General features: G+C 42.3%; 1 protein-coding gene across 1 annotated transcript in view; it reads right to left on the reverse strand.

Moving 5' to 3' along the window:
• Positions 1-596: 596 nt before the first annotated feature.
• Positions 597-21,942, reverse strand: part of LOC108800027 (tomoregulin-1-like) — a gene marked incomplete at its 3' end in the record, with an annotated part of 90,408 nt that continues 69,062 nt past the window's right edge. Inside the window, exons 2-5 of the mRNA XM_018571970.1 lie at positions 5,809-5,918; positions 2,022-2,151; positions 1,589-1,623; positions 597-776 (exon numbers count right to left, since the gene is read on the reverse strand). Of these exons, the coding sequence (XP_018427472.1) occupies positions 597-776; positions 1,589-1,623; positions 2,022-2,151; positions 5,809-5,918 (455 nt within the window). The remainder of the gene's footprint in view (positions 777-1,588; positions 1,624-2,021; positions 2,152-5,808; positions 5,919-21,942) is intronic.

The raw sequence follows: 21,942 nt of genomic DNA on the forward strand, positions 1-21,942 counted from the left end.
GTAACGGGAGGACGCTAGTTTGTGTCCTCCCGTTACCCTAAGGAGAACTATGGGGAAGAACACTGACCCCATAGTTCTCCTTTAACCCAACGGCATCCTAATTCAGTGACCTAATGCAACCATTGGTCATGGTTTGTGTCATTTAGGGGTACCCATAGAAGGCAAAAACAAGAGCTTGCAGGCCATTCAAATTAAGAAGTTGAAGGATCTTACTTTTCTCATTCTTTGCTCTTCTCCCAGGGTAAGGTTTGTTTACATTATACTGTATGTACTTATGGATACTGAGCTGCTCCTGACCATTCATAAACTAAGGAAATTGTATCAGTTACTATGTCCACAATCATGAATGAAAAGAAAGTGATGTAGAGCACTTCCTATTCATTCATAATTGAAGACACAGTAACTAGAAACAAAGTCCTTAGTTATTTACAAACATCGGTGTGATCAGAACTAATCACACCGATGTTTGAACAGTGCATAGAAGGATCAGAAAATATTTCACATATTTGTTGATCCTCCCCACTCTCCATCCTGAACCTCCCCATTCTCAATTCTGTGTCTGGTGTCTCTGCACACTGATAGCAGGGGTGCAGTACCTCTGTGCAGCCACTAGATGACTGTGCCAACTGCTCAGCAGCTTCTTTCGATGGTCCAAACTGGATGGGGATCAGTCTTGGGGTTGAAGCGGACAGACGAGGGTAGAGTACAGCTTCTCTCTTTCCCGCTGGGCGCCGGCAGCTGGATTGGCTGTGTGTCCCCTCCGATCCCCGCTGTCTCTGCCGACACAGCAGCAAGGATCAGAGGGTACACAGACCGTAGCTTGCAGCCGGTGCCCAGAGGGGATGAGAGAAGCTGATGCACTGCCTTTTCAGCCGTATGGGCATTTTGCCCATAGTACCATTTTCAGCTGAAATGTTTCGGCGGCCGAACTTTTGGTGCATCCCTAATATATATATAATACATTTAATGCAAAGGACCACCAGTGTAGCCAGAAAGGTGTTATTCATAAGCTTGTTTCTCTATTTTCCTAACTAAGCTATCTGCAATTGTTTGCCTTTCAATATTTTAAAATCAGGTTTAAATACACTTCTATTACCCATTTTGGAATAATTGTACAGATAGACAGAAAGACAGACGTACAGTAATTTGTAATTGGCATGCATACTTTGTTTTCATGTAGACGTGCACTGCGTGTGCCCACTGCAAAAAGATATTTGTCGGACTAATAAAAAGGAAAGCGGCATGGGGAAGATTGTCGGCTGCTACCTTTTGTTTTAAGCAATCCCTCTGGTACACTGCCAGCCTGAAGCTGTGAGGGTGGAGTCTGCCTCATATGGCCATAATTTTCAATGAGGCAGCCTGAGGGGGACCATGACCACCCAACCTGCGCTGGACGACAAGCAAAATATGCAGTGCTGATAGCTCTCAGAGTGCAGATATTAGGCTGGCATGTTCTTAAAGGAAAAAAATAGAATGTGTTTTGGTTTAGTTTGTTATTTTTATTGAAAGTTTACAAGTTTATTAACTCATGTTCATGTATATTTTTGTTATATTTATATAACAACATTACTTAACAAGCATTTCATACAGGGTTGATCCATGAGAGTAAGTCTGCAAAGCTTCCTAAAATTGGAAGAACCAACCTAAACTCTGCTTCCGAAGACTGTAAACATATGTGCAGACACATCTCAGCACCTGCATTAACATTCCATTGACACTTAATAATGTTATATTTAACTACAGGTACACTTTATGTATATTTGATCTAATTTCCCTAGTTTTCACTCAGTACAGACAGTTTACTCTGCTGATTTATGATCAATATACACCTATTACTTTTCTGCATTGACCAAGGAAGAAGACAGAACTGCTTATTGTGTCCATTTTTACATTCTAAAAGTGCAGTGTAAATCACACATATGCAGTGGGGAGACCCACCAACAGCACAGTCTTGAATATGAATGAGTGTGCCTTTAGTGACTAATGCTATAAAGGCAGGTTTATGGCTCCATGACTCTTACCAGAAATGCAAGGTCCTCTTGTTACTACTGTTAAATGTTTCTGCTGTTTGCAGGCAGATCTCCTCAGGAAGCATTCGTTTTGGTAAGTGTCTCCATTTGATCCACAAACTGGTACATAATTTGTTCCACACTGCAAAAAACATTAAACATGCATCTGTTAAAGAGCAAACAAATGCTAAGTTGGGACACTACTAGCACCCTAGAAGCTAGCGTACATCCTTATTCCTAGCCCACACATGCACAATGCACTCATCCTCATCCTGTAGCAGCAAAAGCTGCGGATGATGGGAGAGAGCTCCTAACGGTTGGCATAACCAGGAACATGTGCATTCTGGGCTGATTACCTTAGTGGGAGATTTCCTGGCAGGCTTGGAGGATGCCCCTCATGGCCTAATGGTTAGGCTTTTAAAATAAGGACAATATTGCAAAACAGCAAAACATTTTTAACACACTAGGGTACCCAGACTATATAGTCTTTTTTCTTAAAAATGGTGAACTTAGCCTTTATACATTTGAAAGTGCACCTATGTTCAAACTATGGACATTAAAGTATTTACATATTAAGAATATCAAAACAAGTCATCTCTGACCTCTCTAGCTAGATCAAAGATCACAACAAATGCTTTAAGGGTCTATTCACACCGCAAAGCATACGCATTGACATGTGCAGACCATGTACATTGTGGTGTATTTTTGCGTGTGCTGTGATGTGCTTATATTTACAAGTGCTGCACTAATTTTTTTTTAAAAGACACAGCATGCTGTGGTACAATAAATGCTGCATGTGCTTTGACCAACACTGCCCAACGTACTGGGTGTAAATAAGCCCTAAAGTTGGGTTTCAATTAGTTTCTAACTGCTTGGAAACACCTTTTATGTGCTTACATTATAGGGCTGTTCTATAGGACTGCCTATATTCTCTTCTGTAAATAAAAACAGTGAAAACCTCTTTTGTAACTCTTAAAGATGAATTTCTCCACAATGCCTATAGCTACAGAAGTAAATGAGGGCTTGTTTTAAAGTGATTTTACATAAGCTTTAGAATACTTGTGTACATAGTCTGCGCATAGGTTCACTTCAACTAATTATCCTATACATATACAATTTTTATTTTTTATAAATTTACTATTTAACTGCCAAAAGACTTTATTATCACTAAACGTTTCATCCAAATGTCATTTTTTGCATTAATTATTTTCAAATGCAAGCATAAACAAAGTGTTTTTTTTAATAAAACTTACCCTTGCAATGAGGCTACTGCAAGGGTTAAGTGCTCGTTTTGGTCTGGGGCGCAAATAAAAAAAGATATATGCACCTGATTATACGTGATAACTTTAGAGATCCTAAGGCCACCAGAGTTCAGGGAAAATGTGGCTGTGGGAATCAGTCTACCAGTCAGATAGGAGCGATGATCAGGTGAGTATACCCTATTTATTTGAGCCTCTAGACCAAAATGAACACCTAACCCTTGCAGTGCTGGGGGTAGCCCCACTGCGAAAGTTAGATTTGTAGTTCCTGGAATGCCTTTTTTTAAAAATGTTAGTCAAACCCTTCAGTTTTTTTGTTTTTTTTACATTAACCCTTCATTGTTTGTATAATCATTAAAAGTATCTAAACCCAAAAACAAAAATCTATACATTACATCTGACCTTTCCTTTTATGTGGTGGCTGCATAAGCTTTTGTTTGTAAAGTTTTCTTATACTTTTTCACCTGATAATTCTGGCAGTAACACACTTCCTGACCTATGATGACAATGCTTGCACTTGTATAAGGACAAAAGAAACAAAATAGGACCACAGAACCCTACCTCTCTACTATTGTCCATAACATAGAATGGAGTAGTTCTGTAGTCCTCAGCAGGGGCATCCCAAAGTTGGGTGACACCCGGAGCGGTAACCGAGTGTTACCCCGCCGAGACATCACCACGCATGCGTGTGTCGTCACCAAGCACGTGCGCGATGACGTCATTGCGCGTCAGTATTCTGATACCTGACGGCGGCCATCTTGGTGATGGACACCGGCAGAGAGAGAAGGGGACAGTGCCGCCGGGTCCCCTCCTCTCTCCTGATACTGTCGGGCGTTCGGTCCATGACCGAGCGCCCGACTTTTCAGACTGTAAGTCATTTTGGTGTCACCCCTCCACGACGCCACTGGTCCTCAGAGCTAACTAAAAACATTGTAACTGAAAATAATCAGCACAGGCAGAGAGCACAGGAAGTTATAAGGCTCACAAAAGTTCTGGCAACATCAACAGGCATTTTTTTAAGATGAACTCTGGGCACAAAAACATATCTGGGCAAAACTCTGGGCATCAAAGCCACAAATTATATAAATCCACTTTGTGTGCACCAAATGCCTTTGCAAACCCAATTATTATCTTTCATGTAGCAATGACATCATCAAACATAGGCTATGCAGAGATGAAGAGACATATGAGTAACCCAAAAGGCCACCCCCTACAGGCTGATACAGAAAACTACAGGAGGGGGCGGACACAAGACCAGTAACCCTGCACAAGGAGAGAAAGCAGCAGTGACTGGTCTTTATTACAGGGAGCTCCTGCACAGAGGCAGCGCTTCAAAATGAATTACTGCGCAGAGCATGCAAGATTCAAGTAAAAATATGCATTCCTGTTGTATTAAGACAATATTTATTTTTCCCAGACTTCAGCTTTAAATGATCAAACAGATTTAAGAAAGTACTTTCAATGGTGTATTAGAACAAAAGAGACCAATTAAGAGAAGTTCCTTGTTAGGGTTTAGATATGCTTTAAGGCTCTAAATATATTGCACTACAAGGTGTCCTTCTTTCCCATCTCCGAAAGTTGTGAGGTTTGGCTGGATTATAAAAGCACAGAGAGTATCTTTATATGCAGTATCTTTGAAGACCACATAGATCAGACAGAACTCCAATATACCACTGTCCCCTCACAGGACTTTGGGGATATAAGAAAGGTTTACTGCCAGCAGAAGAGATTTTCTTTTAAAATGCCTAAACCTCTCTTCCTCCCCCTCCAGCCTAGTAGGTAATCTCCATGACTTGGAAGGATAATTTTACAAAGCTGACACATTCTACATACCTGACTTAGTTATAACATTTTCCATGTAACCTTTATGACCTTACATATCTGGTAACAAGAACTAGGCTGTAAAAAACCAGCGAGGAATGAAAAATAAAAAAACATGCAATTAAAAATTTACAGGAGAGTAACACTAGACATGATTACAAATATTACCGTTGAAACTCAAGTTTTAACAATAAGTCATCTTGAATTACTGCTTTGTATCTCGTTTTACATATTCTGAACAAATAGGTTTGTGCATATATTAGCCACAGAAATTATGCGTGGAAATGCGTCGTTGCTCCTAATTCTGCAACAGCAGCAATGTGCTATCAGAAACTAAAGCTGGCAATACAATGAGTTTTGTCTCAATCAGCCTGTGGACTGAATGAGAAAAAATTCTCAATTCCCTGATTCATGCTGACAGCATGGATGGGGAGCCCCAGTGCCTCCAGCGATGTATTCTGACAGCAGCAGGTGTGCCACTGTCAGAATACCTCAACAGTAACTACAGATGAACAAAAGTTGATTGAAAGAACGACATTTGTCGAATGGAGGGGTTCTGACAGGGCCACACACTGTTTGATTTTTGGCAGCAGGACTTGGCAGAAATTTTACAAGTGCATGGCTACCTTAAGTATAAGGTATAACCTGTCCCTAATTACTGTCAGTAGAGTACAACCTATACAAGCTCTGCCCATTGAATCAAACAATGATTACCTTACCTCAAACTGGCAGTAACACTTCAGTACACCTCCATCTTCTTTGCACACACCTTCATATTTACACGTTGATTCATCACACACTCGTACTTCAGACTGCCTCATATTCAGCTCTACAAAAGAAAAAGAAAGGACACATATTGTAATAGTCATGATATATATAAGTATGATAGAATCCACATATCTAAACCTCCCAACATATCTTTAATGATCTTCTGCAGTCTTCTGTACAGTATTTAGTGAGAGTGTGGGGTACACTATACGGTGGGATAAAAGCTGAACAGCGAGTTACCTAATTAAACCATTTACTTTACTAAACAAATGTTAACCTTAACATGGTTAGATGTATATTATGTTCCACTACTCATATTTTTATTCTTTTGTTAAAATTGGGGGGTGTATGCAAATTTAAGCTATCACTTATAAATCCAGGAAGCTCCAAGAAAATAAAAACATGTTATTAAGAATTGCGAGAGCCTGTGAGATATCTTCATCTTGTGTTCTTCTGCAAGCAAGTGAACCTCTGTTGAGGTGTGAAGTCCTAAGTAAAAGAATTATTGGAATTGTTTTCACAGCATAAAATGCTTACTAGTAAGCAAAATGCTGACATTTCTTAGAGGTCACATATATACACGCATATCGCAGACTAAATACAGAGGAATGCGACATTCAAAACCTATTCAAGGCTGAGAAATGTTAACGAAGTACAGCATGTAAATGCCTTGTGTTTCTTGTTAAATAACAGCTTTTCTCAAACTTGGTGCATGCAGCATGATCAGTGTATTGCTGATCCTACGGAGAGCGTGTCAGTGTACCTAAACTGTAGTGGTAACCATGGGTCAGCATTGAGCCATGGGTCAGCATTGAGCCATGGGTCAGCATTGAGTCATGGGTCAGCATTGAGTCATGGGTCAGCATTGAGTCATGGGTCAGCATTGAGTCATGGGTCAGCATTGAGTCATGGGTCAGCATTGAGTCATGGGTCAACATTGAGCCTTGGGTCTGCATTGAGTCATAGGTCAGCATTAAGCCATGGTTCAAGATCAAAGGGGGTGGGGGTGGGGGGGTGATTTACTAAAAGCAAATAGGCTTTTCACTTTGTAAGGGGATTTGCACTTAGCAGCGTTAGTTTTCCCCTAGTTTAGTGAATGAGTTGAAGCTTTGCTGACTTCCATGATGTGCAAGCAAAAATACTGTTTTTCACTTTCCTTGCCCATGATTGGGTACCCTTTGCAAAGTGAATGTCCATCACATTCACTAAGCTAAGGGAAACTTCCCCTGTAATGTGCAAGTACCCTAGCAAAGTGAACAGTTGATTTGCCTTTAGTAATTAAAGCCCAGGGTGTCACACAAATATGCTGGAAACGTGCACTCAGCTGCAATTACATGCAATGGGCTCGATGCAATAAAGTTCAATCCTTTAAACACTGCTTGAGAAAATATCATGATCTAAATTATTAGCTTGGTCACATTTTACTAAACTTTACAAAAATATTTTTTTCATGTGAATGCAAACAAAATTAATTGCACAGCATGAGCATGTATCATTGACTCCAGCAAACAGCTAAATAAACTGTTGAAATATATATAAGGGAGCTGTTTTACCATTTAAAAGATTTTTTATTTTGTCCAGTCAGTCTTGACATTTGCACAGTCTTGTTAGAGAGCAGTCAGGTTGGTTACCTTCCCACCCCCAGCCTGTGACTGGATAGTGATGGAGGAGCATATTCCTTGTCAATAAATATACATGTTTGACAAAGCTCAACAAATCCCAGGTGCCAGTTCACCAATGCGACTAGAAATTGCGTCCTGGTGCCTGGGCTTTTGTCAGCCCATTCACCGCACCTTCACTGCACCTGTCTTCTCCGCTGCTTCCTCCAGTAGATGTTGCTGTAGGTCCTCCCACTCTCTCTATTCCTCCCTGTGCATCATGGTTCTCCTCCTCCCTGCTAGTCCCCACGTGCGGTGCTGGAGACAAGCAGGGAGGTGAGCAGGAGGTATTTCACATTTCATCACTAAGTGAGGAGCGCTGGAAAGCTCAATCCACCCCTCCGCCAATTCAGCTCTGCTGTGCCTGTTCTGCCCCCTGCTGCAAGATGCATCCCCTCCAACACAGACCACGGCAGCCGGAACCCAGCGGGGAGGAGAGACCGCTGTGACTCTGCATTCCCTATGTCCCCGCTGCCCCCTCTTCTTATAATAAACTGCCTGCTGCCGATAAGTCTCCCATATTGCAACCGGCAGCAATAGCCAGCCTGCTGATGGCTATTTTAAATTGCAGTAGCCACTAGCAGGCTGGCTATTGCATCCGCCCACAGCCTGCTGTCAATTAACAGAGGAGGACTTGAAGGAGAAATTTTTCCTTCACGTCCCTTCTCTGCTGATTGATAGCAGGTAGTGGGCGGGTGCAATAGCCAGCCTGCTATTGACTATTGCAAATTTGATACCCAATAGCAGGCTGGCTATTGCTCCCAGCCAACTTGTCTGCTATGTTTACATTCAGCTGACTCAGCAGGTAGCTGTCATTTCCCTAGCTAAAAATATTGAAGTGGAAAGACTACTAATTGAAGTGGCCTAATAGACTCCTAATATCACCTTAAAGAGAACCTGTCATCTTTAATGTGCAAAACAAAAAAGGTAAATCAAAAATACCAAAAATAATGTAAAGTCCCCGGCAAATGCGAAACACCTCCGCGAAAAATACCTGGCTCCTAACTTTTTTAGCTGGCTCCTGGATTTAAAGAAAATTTGTCAAGCCCTCATGTATCATACCTGTTTGGCCGCTAGTTCTGCCCTTCCCTATCCCTGTCTGAGGGCTGCTGCAGAGAGGATTACATGAGGCAAATTTATAGTTCAATTCTCAAGTAATATGATAGAGTGAAGCTGGTGACATCCATACCAACCCAATTGCCCAAGCGTTGGAAATCACCAATAAAAACTGAACTCCAGGCTAAAAGCTACATACATACTCAAAAATACATATAGGTGAACTGTCTTAACTACCAAAAGGATTGTAAGTCTGTTCAGTTTTGTGATCCAGAAACCACTGCCACACAGGACAACTAGGTTTCTGACCTCCAAGGCAGTTAAGCTATCATTGCATTTTTAGGATTCACCTACATATAACCCTATACCCTTCTCTTTATAAAAATATATTTAAAGTCAGACCTCTTAACTGGACTGACTTCTGTGGCTTTCGAATGCCCTGGAGTACACAGGTCTGGTGTCTCTGCAATGCTGTACAGCAGTTCATTCTGATACTGTATTAAAAAGTTTTTGTTTTAGTTTTTTTATTTAAAACCTTGCTTAGCTGGAATAATATCACATAGTCGGGCCTAGAGCTGCAGCTAACGATTATTTTCAAAATCGATTAGTTAGCCGATTATTGAGCTTCGATTAATCGGTTAATCGGATAAAAAATAAAATAAAATACATTTTTAAAAATGGCTCCAGTGATGGGACTACTAGTTTGTATTGAGATTGTAGTCCATCACAGGAGCAAGCTTGGAGCGGTGGAAGTAAAAAATAAAAAAAAAAAAGGGTGGTGTGCAATATAGTGAAATGAAAAGTGTAAAATTATATAGCAATGAATGCAGAATGGCACCGGCTATAGAGGAATACAACAAATCCGAGCAATAGTACATTATAGCTGGCGGTATTCGGCATTGCGCTGTATAATGTACTATTGCTGGGATTTGTTGTACACCTCTATAGCTGGTGGTATTCCGCATTGCGCTGTATAATGTATTATTGCTGGGATTTGTAGTCCTCTATACAGCACAATGCAGAATACCACCAGCTATAGAGGGATACAACAAATCTCAGCAATAGTACATTATACATGCAGTGTATAATGTACTATTGCTGGGATTTGTAGTCCTCTGTATAATATACAGCACAATGTACCGTCGGGTATAGAGGAATACAAATCCCAGCAATAGAGCACCAGGTATGGGGGGGAGGGAGTGCAGGCTTACTTGAGCAGTCTTCCAGCAACTTGCTTCTGAAATAGGGCCTGTCTATCGGCGATTGTCATCCCCCCACACCTGCTCCTTCTCCTTACTTGTTCTCCCCGCGTCCCTGTGCCGATGGTGGATGTGGGAGGGCGGTGAGCGTGAGGCAGGGAAGAGGTGTGGCGTGTGGAGCGTGGGTGCTGGCGGGTCTGAGGTGGGGAGGAGGTACGGCGCACATCGCGTGTGGAGCCGTGAACAGGGCCAACTAACCAGAAGCCGATTAATCGATGATTGAAAAAGTTGACAACTTTTTCAATAATCGATTATAATCGATTATGTCGATTAGTTGTTGCAGCCCTAGTCGGGCCTGATTTCTTGAATGCGCTATAAAGACTATCTAGAACAGAAGAAATACATAGTCAATTCAGTTACTTAATGTTCAGAATTTACTGAGCCTGTAAAATAATTTATAGTGAAATATGTCTCTGAAAAGCGCTTGATGCTTAAAAGTACTACCACTAATAAGGACGGTTCTGCCATAATGTTCCAAGTCTGAATAATGAAACATTATTAATAATTAGGGATGCACCGATACTTTTCAGATAACAGTGCTGATACTTGGCCTTTTCATGAGAACTACCAGGGTTGCAGTGGTTGCAGCCGGGATCTGGCTCTGGCACTCCACCACTGTCCTGAAATTATTAATCTGTATTGTTTTAGAAAAACTGTCACATGACAATAAACAAAAATTTATCAGTACTTGTACTTGCAAAAATGGTATCGGTGCATCCCTTTATATATGTTTAATTAAAAAATATCATACATTAAGGCCTTGTTCACACCAAATGCAGAGCAGATCCGATCAGGTTTCTGCACACGGAGTCTAGTCTTTTAGATGCTTTTTTGGCAAAAAAAATAATTTTTTTTTTTACTTTAACATGGGCTTTCAGTGGGTTCCAGGCATTTGCATGCGTTTTTGATGTGTTTGCAGATCCAGAGCAGGTAAAATAGGGCCTGCTGCAGTTTTTTTACCTGCTCTGGACCTGCACACTGCGATGTGAACTGGAGCTAAAAATACCATAGGAATACATTGGACGCAGTTTTGCAGGATGCTGCCCCAAAGAAGCACAAGAGGGGCGCCTTTCCTGGTGCAGATCACTTTTATTTCAATAAACATAAATAAAAAACCGAATCATACTCACAAATATGAGTGTCACAAAGTCATGAGGTGAGGACTGACAAGCAGTGAGATGTCCACTAGGTGATACCAGTATAGTGGTGACGTTAACGCGTTTCCGGGGCACGCCCCCTTCATCAGAACATCAGAACTCCGCGTTTGGTGTGAACTAGCCCTTAGGCCTTGTTCACACCAAGTGCAGAGCAGATCAGTTGCAGACCGGATCAAAACTGCGTCCAATGTATTCCAATGGTATTTTTTGCTCCAGTTTACATCGCAGCGTTCAGTTCCAGAGCAGGTGAAAAAACTGCAGCAGGCTCTATTTTACCTGCTGTGGATCTGCTCTGGATCTGCAAACACATGTAAATGCCTGGAATGCACTGAAAGCCCATTTTAAACTTTAAAAAAAATATATATATTTTTTTTAGCCAAAAACGCATCAAAACGCATCTAAAAGACTAGCGTGCGTGTGCAGAAACCTGACCGGATCTGCTCTGCATTTGGTGTGAACAAGGCCTAAAACTGTGATGTAAAAATCCCAGGAGCTCTGTGTGCTCCTTACAAATGACAGCTGCCTCCTAACTTTTACATTTTTCCCTAGTCTAGTCTTGGAGCTCGAAAAGTATCTGTCTTTGTACTTGTACCGAATACGGTACTTGGTATCGGTGCATCCCTATTAAAAATAATGGTTATATAAGAATGACTTGTGATGCCAAACATCTGCAAAAAAACTAAAGGGTTCATAGTTCTACCCCATATATCCTGTAAAACGAATTATTCAGTATTGGATTTTGGTTTTGCTGTTTAATTTAGCATGTAGTGTTTTTTATGAATGCTAAGCACCTTGGCACAGAGATTTTGGCACTGAAAACAAGGCTTAATTGAAGTGCTTCCAAAAATCACGTTGATCTTGAATTAACAATCTGACCCTAAGGGCCCATTCACACTAGTGGAATGCGGTAAAATGCACATTTTACCACAAGTTACTGTAATGCAGGGTAACACACAAAGCTATGAGCAGTGTGTTGTGGTTCCATTCATTTTGAAAGGTATCTTAAAGGAGAATTATGGGGTGAGTGAATTACACTCATCCCCATAGTTAGAGCGATGTGTGACACTGAAACTGTCACGCGTCGGCTCTATTAATCGGGAAGTGAGCAAAAACATACCGCACGATCCGCTCACTTTTCGAACATCTCCCCGCAGGGATTCCCCCCTCCCCTCTCCGATCCTCCAGCATTGACTGGAGGGACGAACGGGGGGGGGCATATCTGGTTCTGCAAAGCGAGGAACCCAGACAGCAGATTTAGGCAAGTATAATTTGCATCACAAGTTAAGGAAAGTAAAACATGCAGGATGGGTTAGAGGGGGTTCATATTTTGCCCTGAGCAAAAAAATAACTCTAACCACAAACATTGACTTAAACAGGTTAGGTTAGGTGCCAGCTGTAACTTTAAAAAAAACTATGGCTACCTGGCTCCTGGGATTTGTCCAGCCCTGTATTAACTTAATCCCTAACTCCAACCTTAACTTAAGGTCCCCACACACCTTACGATAATCGCAGGAAATCCCGCGATCGTACGATTATCGTAAGGTGTGTGGAAGCCGTGCGACCTCTACTACTGTAAGGTCGCACGACTTTTAACTTACGGACATGTTCGAAAACCCGCCGAGCATCGTACGATGTTCGGCGGGTGTGCAGGATGTTCGTACGATAAAAGCCGTACAGGCCGGTGTGCGCAAGCGCACACTGCCCGTTCGCCATTGCGGTCATGGGAAGCCCGCCCCTCAGGGGGCGTGGCTTGCGATCATCGCAAGTACAATCTGCCTATGCAAGATAGGCAGATCGTACGTTTTTTTAAGTACCTTACAACTTTTGTCTTGCGATGGTTGTAAGGTGTGTGCCCAGCCTTAATCCCCAACACTAATTAATGCCTGAAAGACTGTAATGAACAATATGAGGCGTCAGCACTATCAGCAAGAAAAGACAACATTCGTGATCTGGAATACTTTTGGAATTCCAACACTTGTGGGAGCAGAGATTTGGTTAAAAACCAAAACTGGGTTAGTATTTGATTTTAGTTGAATTTTTTTTATTTTAAAAAGGGTTTTAAAACACTTGTATGACTTTGCTCTAACATTTAAGGCTATAACACTTAATTAAGTCAGAGGTAGTTGAGCTGAGAAATATATGGGATTAATAGGAACAGTGAAATGCCTTACTGGCCGCTTAAGTATGTGTCTGCTGTCAGCACACGATTTAAGTTCTACAACAAGCAAAAAGCTGTGATTATTTTAACCTAGCAGGACATCACGCAATAAAGACAGCCAGCAATAATCCTGTGGCAGCTGCCCTCTCTCTGTCAGACGCAAGGATGCTTAGGATACCATGCAAGTAGACAGCATTCCTTTGCTATCTCTTTTTAGCCTTTGTCTGCATAGCTGCTCATCTCCACTATTCATTAAGCAAGAGTAAAATTGCTGAGACAGACACCTACACTGAGTTTGCCAACTCATTATGTAAAATTCAGAGATACAGACTGCAGATCTTAAATGCAAACCTTGACTTTTCCTGTAACATTTGGTTCCACCTTATCCCAGCTCCTGAAACTCTGCATATTAGTCACTTTATGTCACTCAAGCCACCCATCACTATAGAAAGAGTGTCATAAAAGTCTGCTGCCCTTATTGTTTGCCCACTCCCCCACCATTCCTTTTGACCAGTGAGCCAGCCCATTATAGTGATAGGCCAATAAGAAGGGGATAGGAGTTAGCTGCTACCTGGAAATGACAGGACTTTGTCAAATCAGAACGTCCCAGCATTCAGGCACAACGAAAGGTGCTGCAGGTATGTTCAAGCACCTCTATGGACCTACACTTCATATCTGCTAGCAAATTAATTTTTTGAAGTGAGAAGAAGCATATATAAAATACATAACAGACACATCTGGAAAAAGCCAGAGTTCCCTTGCTGTAGAATGTAGGAACAAAACGTTTGGAGCCCTGAGCACTTTCTCACAGAACATTTTTTTGTTTAACTTCTTTTAACCAACTTTATTTATTGTGATGATTTTATTTCTAGTGATTTTGTGACCTGTGGAACTTTTCAGGAATCAGCTGGCCTTTTGTCTCTGCTACCTATAGGCACAGGCCAGTTGTGCGTCTGTCTGTCTGAGCTGCATGTAGAGCCCAGGCTTTCAGATATATATATTTTAGGGATGCACTGATACCGATACTAGTATCAGTATTGGTGCCGAGACCGAGTATTTGGGCGAGTACGAGTACTCGCCCAAATGCTCCAATACTTAGCTCCGATACCAGAACTTCCGGTCACAGGGACCAGCAGTGCCAAGGGCGCATGCAGCCGGCTTACTTTCCAATCGGAAAGCCAGGCCGCACGTCATGACTTGCGTCCCAGCTTCCTGATCGGTCAGAAAGCCACGCTGCATAGAAACAAGTGAAGCCTGCTTCCTAGCCAATCAGGAAGCCGGGAGGCGGGTTATGAAGTGCCGCCCAGCTTCCGATTGGCTAGGAAGCCGGCTTCACTTGTTGTTAGACAGCCTGGCTTCCTGACTAATCAGGGAGCCGGACGGCACCTCATGACTTACCAACCGGCTTCCTGATTGGTCAGGAAGCCAGGCTGCCTAACAACAAGTGAAGCCTGTGTTCTTTCGCTATCACAGGCAATCAGGAAGCCGGGCGACAGGTCATGATCCGCCGCCTGACTTTCTGATAATCAGGGCATAAGGCAGAAGTACTCGGTACTCAGTATCGGCGAGTACCAAAAAAAAAATATCGGTACTCGTACTCGATACAAACATGGAAAGTAAATTATACGGGATAAATTGTCATTATGTCACTATAACTGTACCATTAACCATCACATAATAATAGTTAATAATAGTTAACTTTATTTATTTTAATGCATGTGATGTATTTTATTTCTGGATTGTTCTAAATTATTGTATTTGTCATCTATTAGTAGAGTGCATGCAGTGCTAAAAGCAGTTCTATAAAATCACGCAGATAGGGTGACCAGCCTTCAAGAGCATTTACTTCTGGCTCAGCACAATGCCTAGGACAAAGGGGTGAGGTTCTTTTATTTTAAAGGTTTGCTTTTAACTGCAGAAAATGCTCTTGAAGGCTGGTCACCTTATCTGGGTGATTTTACAGAAATGCCTCTCAGACTGTATGAACTCTACCGATAGACAACAAAGGGGAACAGAGCGCCAACTCCGTGTGTAAAATCGTTTATTACAATAAATAAAACAAGGGACACACTGTCTGTTTACCCAACATGGTATCCCCCTGACTATGTAACACAGTAGCCTCCGGTCACATCACCGTCCACCGACCGCAGTCAGCCAAGATTGACGCCGGGAATGATTCTGATAAAGGGGGCTTGACCCTGAAACGTGTCAATCTTGGCTAACTGCGGTCGGTGATGTGACCGGAGGCTACCGTGTTACATAGTCGGGGGGGATACCATGTTGGGTTAACAGACAGTGTGGCCTCTCGTTTGTTGTTAAAGCCTGATGAAAACGTTTGTTTGTGAGTACTTTTATCCCTTGTTTTATTTATTGTAATAAATGATTTTACACACGGAGGTGGCACTCTGTTAGTTTTTGTTTTCTATGTTCGTGGTGGAAGCCCCAGACCCTTGGATGAGCAGCCCCTCAAGTCTGTGTGAAAAACTGTGATAAACTGTTGAAAACTTTGAGTGTGCAACAGCAGGTGGATTGTTCAGCTGGCAGCCATTAGCGCCAAGAGTTAAAGAAAACTTTTTTTCTACCAATAGACAGACTCTACTGACAATAAAACATGACATTGTAGCATTCAGTTTGTGTCTGATGGGTGGCAGCGGTGCCTTGCATTGTTTCTTTTTTTTAGTACACTCTATTCAGGTCTCCACGCAGCAGTGTCCAACGTTGTGCTGTGGTGATCTCCGGTGCCATTCAGTGTACTGCAGAAACATACAGCATGTCTGTATTTTTCTGCACTATACACCGCACCACACATCACACCAGAGTTGTGCTGTGAACGGGGCTCATAAAAATGGATTGCTTTCTGTATGCCCTTGCAGTGACTGGCGTTGATCCAGTTCGAGACAACGCCAGTCACCGTGACTGATGTGAATGAACCCTTAAACCTGCTCAGGTCCTGCTCCAATTGCCACCACCGCTCCCGAAAACCACCACCACTGACTGTTACAAAGAATGCTAACCCCAAATGTCTCATTGGCATGACTCAGCCCCTTATATTGTAGTGCCTAAGCGTAGGCGTGTGCAATAATCACCCCAAGTGCAACACTGAAACAGAGGGTGCCGTGTTTTTAGTCGCTGAGCGGGTGGAGAGATCACAAAGATCTCTTTGTGACTGGCTCAGCGATACATAGGGTATACAACCCAAACCAGCCTTCCCCACAGGCCGACATGCATTGGCTACCTTAAGTCACATGACAGCTCTGACAGACAACTAAGGTACCAGGCTGCTTATTGGCTAACGCCGGTCACCTTTCGGCTTAGAGCAGAGCTGCAGGAGGAGGGCGGTGGGTTAGCCCATTGTGGTCACACAGTATTTGGAAGCCCTGCAATCTCTGAATCAGCTCTAGAAGGTGGGCGGGACTGTGGGATTTGGGTTTGAAATTTGGGGAGAATGAAAGTGACGCCTGTCCTCTACCAACAAAATGGCTACCCTTGTGCTCTGCCATAGGATTGTTGCTTACAATTTTTGTAATATATATATACACATACTGGACTGTTTTGTTTTATGCTAACGTGGCTTCGAGACTGGTCTTTGAGCGATCACCATTTGTGCTAAATTCCCCAAACATCACAATATATATATATAAATAATGAATAATTATGTACTATTATTAATTATGTACTAATTATGTACTATTGTAAACTTGAGATATAAAGCATTTATTCTAGTCCCTGAGACCTAAACATTATTGTACATCTGTTGGCCAAACTTTTCTATTTCTTAGGATGGAATGTGGAAGGACCAGCACCTTTGTCAGGTTTTCATTGCGGTCTGTTCATGCACCCACTCCCCCTTCAGGAAGATGCACCCCTGCATGCATGGGTGACCCGATTAGGGTTGCCACTGGTCCGGGATTCAGTTTTCAAAGCATTTCTTGCAGGTAAAAGAGCATCATGGGACAATAAATTAGCATATACATAGTGCGATAGAGTGGCATATCAAATTTGCACATTGGGAGCCCCTATCAGCACCCATCCACACGGCATCCCTCAAGCAGCTGATCGAAGGAGTAGGTTGGAAAATTCTCGGTCAAACAGTGCTTGCAGACAATCAGCTGATAGCTGTGTTACGGTATTCTGACAGCAGCCAGCGGCTGCTGTCAGAGTACAATGTAAATTGCAGGCTTGGATGTAGGAATCAGTTTTAGGTCCTCAATTAAAGGCTTAGATGTGAACAATTAAGTTCTCATTAAGGGTAAGAACATACTGTGTGTAATGTTTTACTTTTGGAAAACCAAGTACATTTACCTGGGAAAAAATTATGGATTTCAATCCTACTTCTGACACAAAGAATTGTGGTATAAATCAATATATTGTATTCAGAATGATTAGATACATATTTTATTGTTAATAATTAATAGGATTCAGCCCATATCATACCCATTATTTGAAGTACTCGTATTATATACAAGCTTGAACTCATCTTAGAGTACAATTACAAAGGCTGTACACAGATAAGCAAAAGTCTTATGGAGAACAATGAGTCAAGAGGCATCAATCATCAAACTGCTTGTGCTGGGCCCTGCTGTGGTTTTATTTATGATTCATCTGAATGAAAAGCAATCATTCTCTCAATCTAATAAACAGTCCCCTAAGAGTATACCTCAGGTTTAACTCTTTGTTTCACAAATTAAGATGTTATACCTGACCTTACCAATGTATGATTATACATTTACTGTATATATTCAGCATAACCAAATGCATTGTGAAAGTACAATTTTTGTAGTAGGTAATATTTTTACATTATGAAATTGTCACAATGAAGATGTCTTCATTAAGGAAGTTCTCTATTTACGTGGACATCTGTTGAAGCTAAATGGTGTTGATAACAGCTGGGCTGCACAGGGGCATTCTGAAAAACTCTCTAAACAATTTTCCTTTCTTACTCGTGTTTTGTCAACCATGGTTTTGCAGCAACTAAAAGAGTTTCATGGCCTTTTTAAAGTCCACGTTTCATCATTAGAGCTAGAGATAATGTGTGAGAATTAAAAATAACCCCCAGTTATTTTTATACAGTTACTCTGAAAAAGCATGGGTGCCTTGAAGGCGTATTATGGGGAGAGTGAAACACACTCATCCCCATAATTAGAGCCAACACTGTGGCTCTGACCTCAATAGTGATGAAGTGCTTTGAGAGACTGGTCAGAGAATTCATCATCTCTTCACTACCAGACACACTAGATCCACTACAGTTCGCTTACCGGCCAAACCGTTCAACAGATGATGCCATCACCCACCTCCTTCATATATCACTCACTCACTTAGACACTAGAAAGGGCAACTATGTCAGGATGTTGTTTGTTGACTACAGTTCAGCGTTCAACACTATAATTCCCTCCATACTCACCACCAAGCTGAAACACCTGGGACTTAGCCCATCTATGTGTCAGTGGATCTCCAAGTTCTTACTGGCAGACCACAAGCAGTAAGAATGGGCAGACATGTATCAGCCTCCCTCACCCTCAGCACTGGAGCCCCTCAGGGTTGTGTTTTGAGCCCCCTGCTGTACTCATTGTACACATATGACTGCATGGCCTCTACCAACTCCACTACCATCATCAAGTTTGCTGATAATACTGTTGTGGTCGGACTGATTACCGGCAACAATGAGACGGCCTATCTGGAGGAGATTAGGAATCTGGAGAACAGGTGCCAGAGGAACAACCTCCTCCTCAATGTCAGCAAGACAAAGGAGTTGATAGTGGACTTTAGTAAAAAGCAGGAGAGGAACTACCAGACCCCCATGATCAACGAGAGCCCAGTGGAGAGAGTGACTAGCTTCAGATACCTCGGCGTACACATCTCGCAGGACCTGTCATATCAACACCGTGGTGAAAAGGCTCGGCAGCGCCTCTTACATCTTAGACGCTTGAGAGACTTCAGACTGCCCGCTAGGGTGCTTAGGAATTTTTACTCCTGCACCATAGAGAGCATCCTGATGGTAAACACCACTACCTGGTTTGGGAACAGCAGCGTGCAGGACAGACGAGCTCTTCATAGGGTGGTGCGATCAGCTGAGAGAATCATCCGAACTAAACTCCCTGACCTGAATTCGATCTACAGCAAGCGGTGCTGGACCAAGGCCAGGAAGATCGTGAGGGACCCCAGCAATCCCAATAATGGACTTTTCTCTTTGTTGAGGTCTGGGAAGCGTTTTCGCTCCCTGAAGGCCAACACAGAGAGACTGAGGAGAAGCTTCTTCCCTCAGGCTATACGGTCTCTCAATCAGATCTCTATATAGACATACATTCTACTGCCTGATTAGGTAAATGTTCTTACACTCACATTTACTGCACATCTGCACTTTAAAAGAATGGTCAAAGAAAGGTCAATACAATGCTGGTCATCACCTTAATTCATTCACTCCGTATTGCTGCTGTTAGCATTCGCACACTTTACACTTCGTACTGTATTTGCATTTTTAGTCTAATTTAATTTTTAATATTTAAATTTTAACATTTATATTTTATTTTGTGATGTAAAAATTTTATATTATTATTGATTCTTCTCTCTACATGTACGTCTCCCTCTCCTTCTTGCAGTCGTGTAAGCATTTCACTGCATATCATACTTGTACGATTATGTATGTGACAAATAAATAAATCTATCGAATTTCTATCTATCTAGCTGTCACACATCGGCTCTATAGCTCGAGAACTGAGCGATCACATACTACTCTCTAGAGAGAGCAGAGCCAGGTGGCACGGTAGATTCAGAAAACATTGTCGGGATCTTTCCTGGCTGCAGTGCGGCTGCAACTCTGTCAGCATGTAGCGGGCAATAGCTCGTTAAATGCTGGGGTTTTGGGCCACAGGAGGACATGTCCTGCTGTGACCCTAAAGAAAACTATTGCCAAAAAAGATTGGGCCATAGTTCTCTTTTAACCCAGAGCAGATTCAAATCGTGGAGAATGGATGTAACAAGTTTACATATCAAGCAGGTAACACCGGAAAATGTGGGGCCACATGAAACAAATGCATTTAAAAAAATGTTTACGTGCTTTTAGATGACAGTGTTTTATTAAAAGATAAGCTGTGTTTTTAGAAATAAACAGGATCAAATAAATACACAAAATAAAGCTCTGATCAGCCATCAGCAATATAATTCTGTTGGCAATACTGACTTCCTAGCAGGTGAGATGAAGAATAGAATAGGAGTAAGTACTGAAAGATAAAAAGGTATCCAATCTACAAACTATATGAATTAATGACCTCTTAGTAATATACCTAATCAAGGAGTAAAACATAAATCCCTGTATGTTTTCTGTGAAGAAGCCTTATTTATGCAATTAAATATTTGGGAGAAGTGTAGTTTAAAAATAGTGAACAGTTTTTGTTACCGTTAAACCAATACACTGTCCTATCTACTCGTTATGTCTGTGCCGGGCTCATAAAAGTCTATGGGGGTTCCCCAATGCTCTGCCAGGGGAAGGAGGGCTGTAACAAAGTATATGACCAAGGATATTTTTATACACTGCACTCTAGAACTAGATATATTATCTGGATATTATAGCTTTCCAAAGCAGGAGCTGGCAGTTTGAGGCAGAGAAAAGTAGTTGGTGGCAAATCATCCTGTCCTTTTGACTGGTAAGAAGTTAAAGAGGTTCTCGCTCTTCACCTCCCTCCCTCTTCTGACCCCCAAGCACCTTGACATAACCTCATCTGAACCTGAGTGTACCCCCCTACCTTCTGTTGTCCTGTCTGTGTTGTGTGGTGTCGTTGTCCGTTGTCCTGCCCGGCTGGTTGTGAGTCACGTTAGTGGTAGTTTATCTACTGCCACCTCAGGAAGCCACGAGGTCTGGAGTACTACTGAAGGTACTTGGCATACATCCTGTTAGCATTGGGGGGGCATTATTTTATATGTGCAGGGGCAGTTTGTTTTTTGTGTATGGGGGGGAGGGTGTATTAGGATCCATTCACACATGTATCTTCAGGTACAATTAGGGATTCCTGCATCAGGAACTTGCGTTTTCCTGCAGCAGGAATGCCTAGTCTGGCGTTTACAAGCGGCAGCTGTCACCTGATCATTAACTTTAATGGGTGACAGCTGTCATTTGTAAAAGCCAGATTAGGGATTCCTGCTGCAGGAAAGTGCAAGTTCCTGATGCAAGAATCCAAAATTGCACCCAGTCACATCAGTCTCTGTACAGAGGAGCTTACACTCTAATGTCCCCTCCCCCACAGTCACATCAGTCTCTGTACAGAGGAGCTTACACTCTAGTGTCCCCTCCCCACAGTCACATCAGTCTCTGTACAGAGGAGCTTACACCCTAATGCCCCCCCACAATCACACACTATGATTATACATGTATATAGCTCTGACATATACAGCAGCGCTGCAGTCTCCCTGCAACGACGTGATCATCTTGGCGGGCAGCGGCGGGAGAGAGCTCAGAGCTGGGAGAGGCGGGAAGGAGGTGCAGCGTGAAGTGCGTGTGGAGCTGCAAACAGGGGCAACTAATCGAAAGCCAACTAATCGATGATGCAAAACGTTTACAACATTTTCCATCACCGATTTTAATCGACTTAGTCGAGTAGTTGTTGCATCCCCTGTCCCATCAGTTTCTGTACATAGGAGCTTACCCTCTAATGCCCCCCCCACAGTCACATCAGTCTCTGTACAGAGGAGCTTACACTCTAATGCCCCCTCCCCCAGAGTCACATTACCCGCTGGACGCAGGGCTTCCTGACCCGCTGGACACTAGACATGTGCATCAGCAAAAAAAATTTTAGTTTCATCTTGT

The sequence above is a fragment of the Nanorana parkeri genome, unplaced genomic scaffold (genome assembly GCF_000935625.1).
Source record: "Nanorana parkeri isolate BGI_ZX_2015 unplaced genomic scaffold, ASM93562v1 scaffold1883, whole genome shotgun sequence".
NCBI classification, from domain to species: domain Eukaryota; kingdom Metazoa; phylum Chordata; class Amphibia; order Anura; family Dicroglossidae; genus Nanorana; species Nanorana parkeri.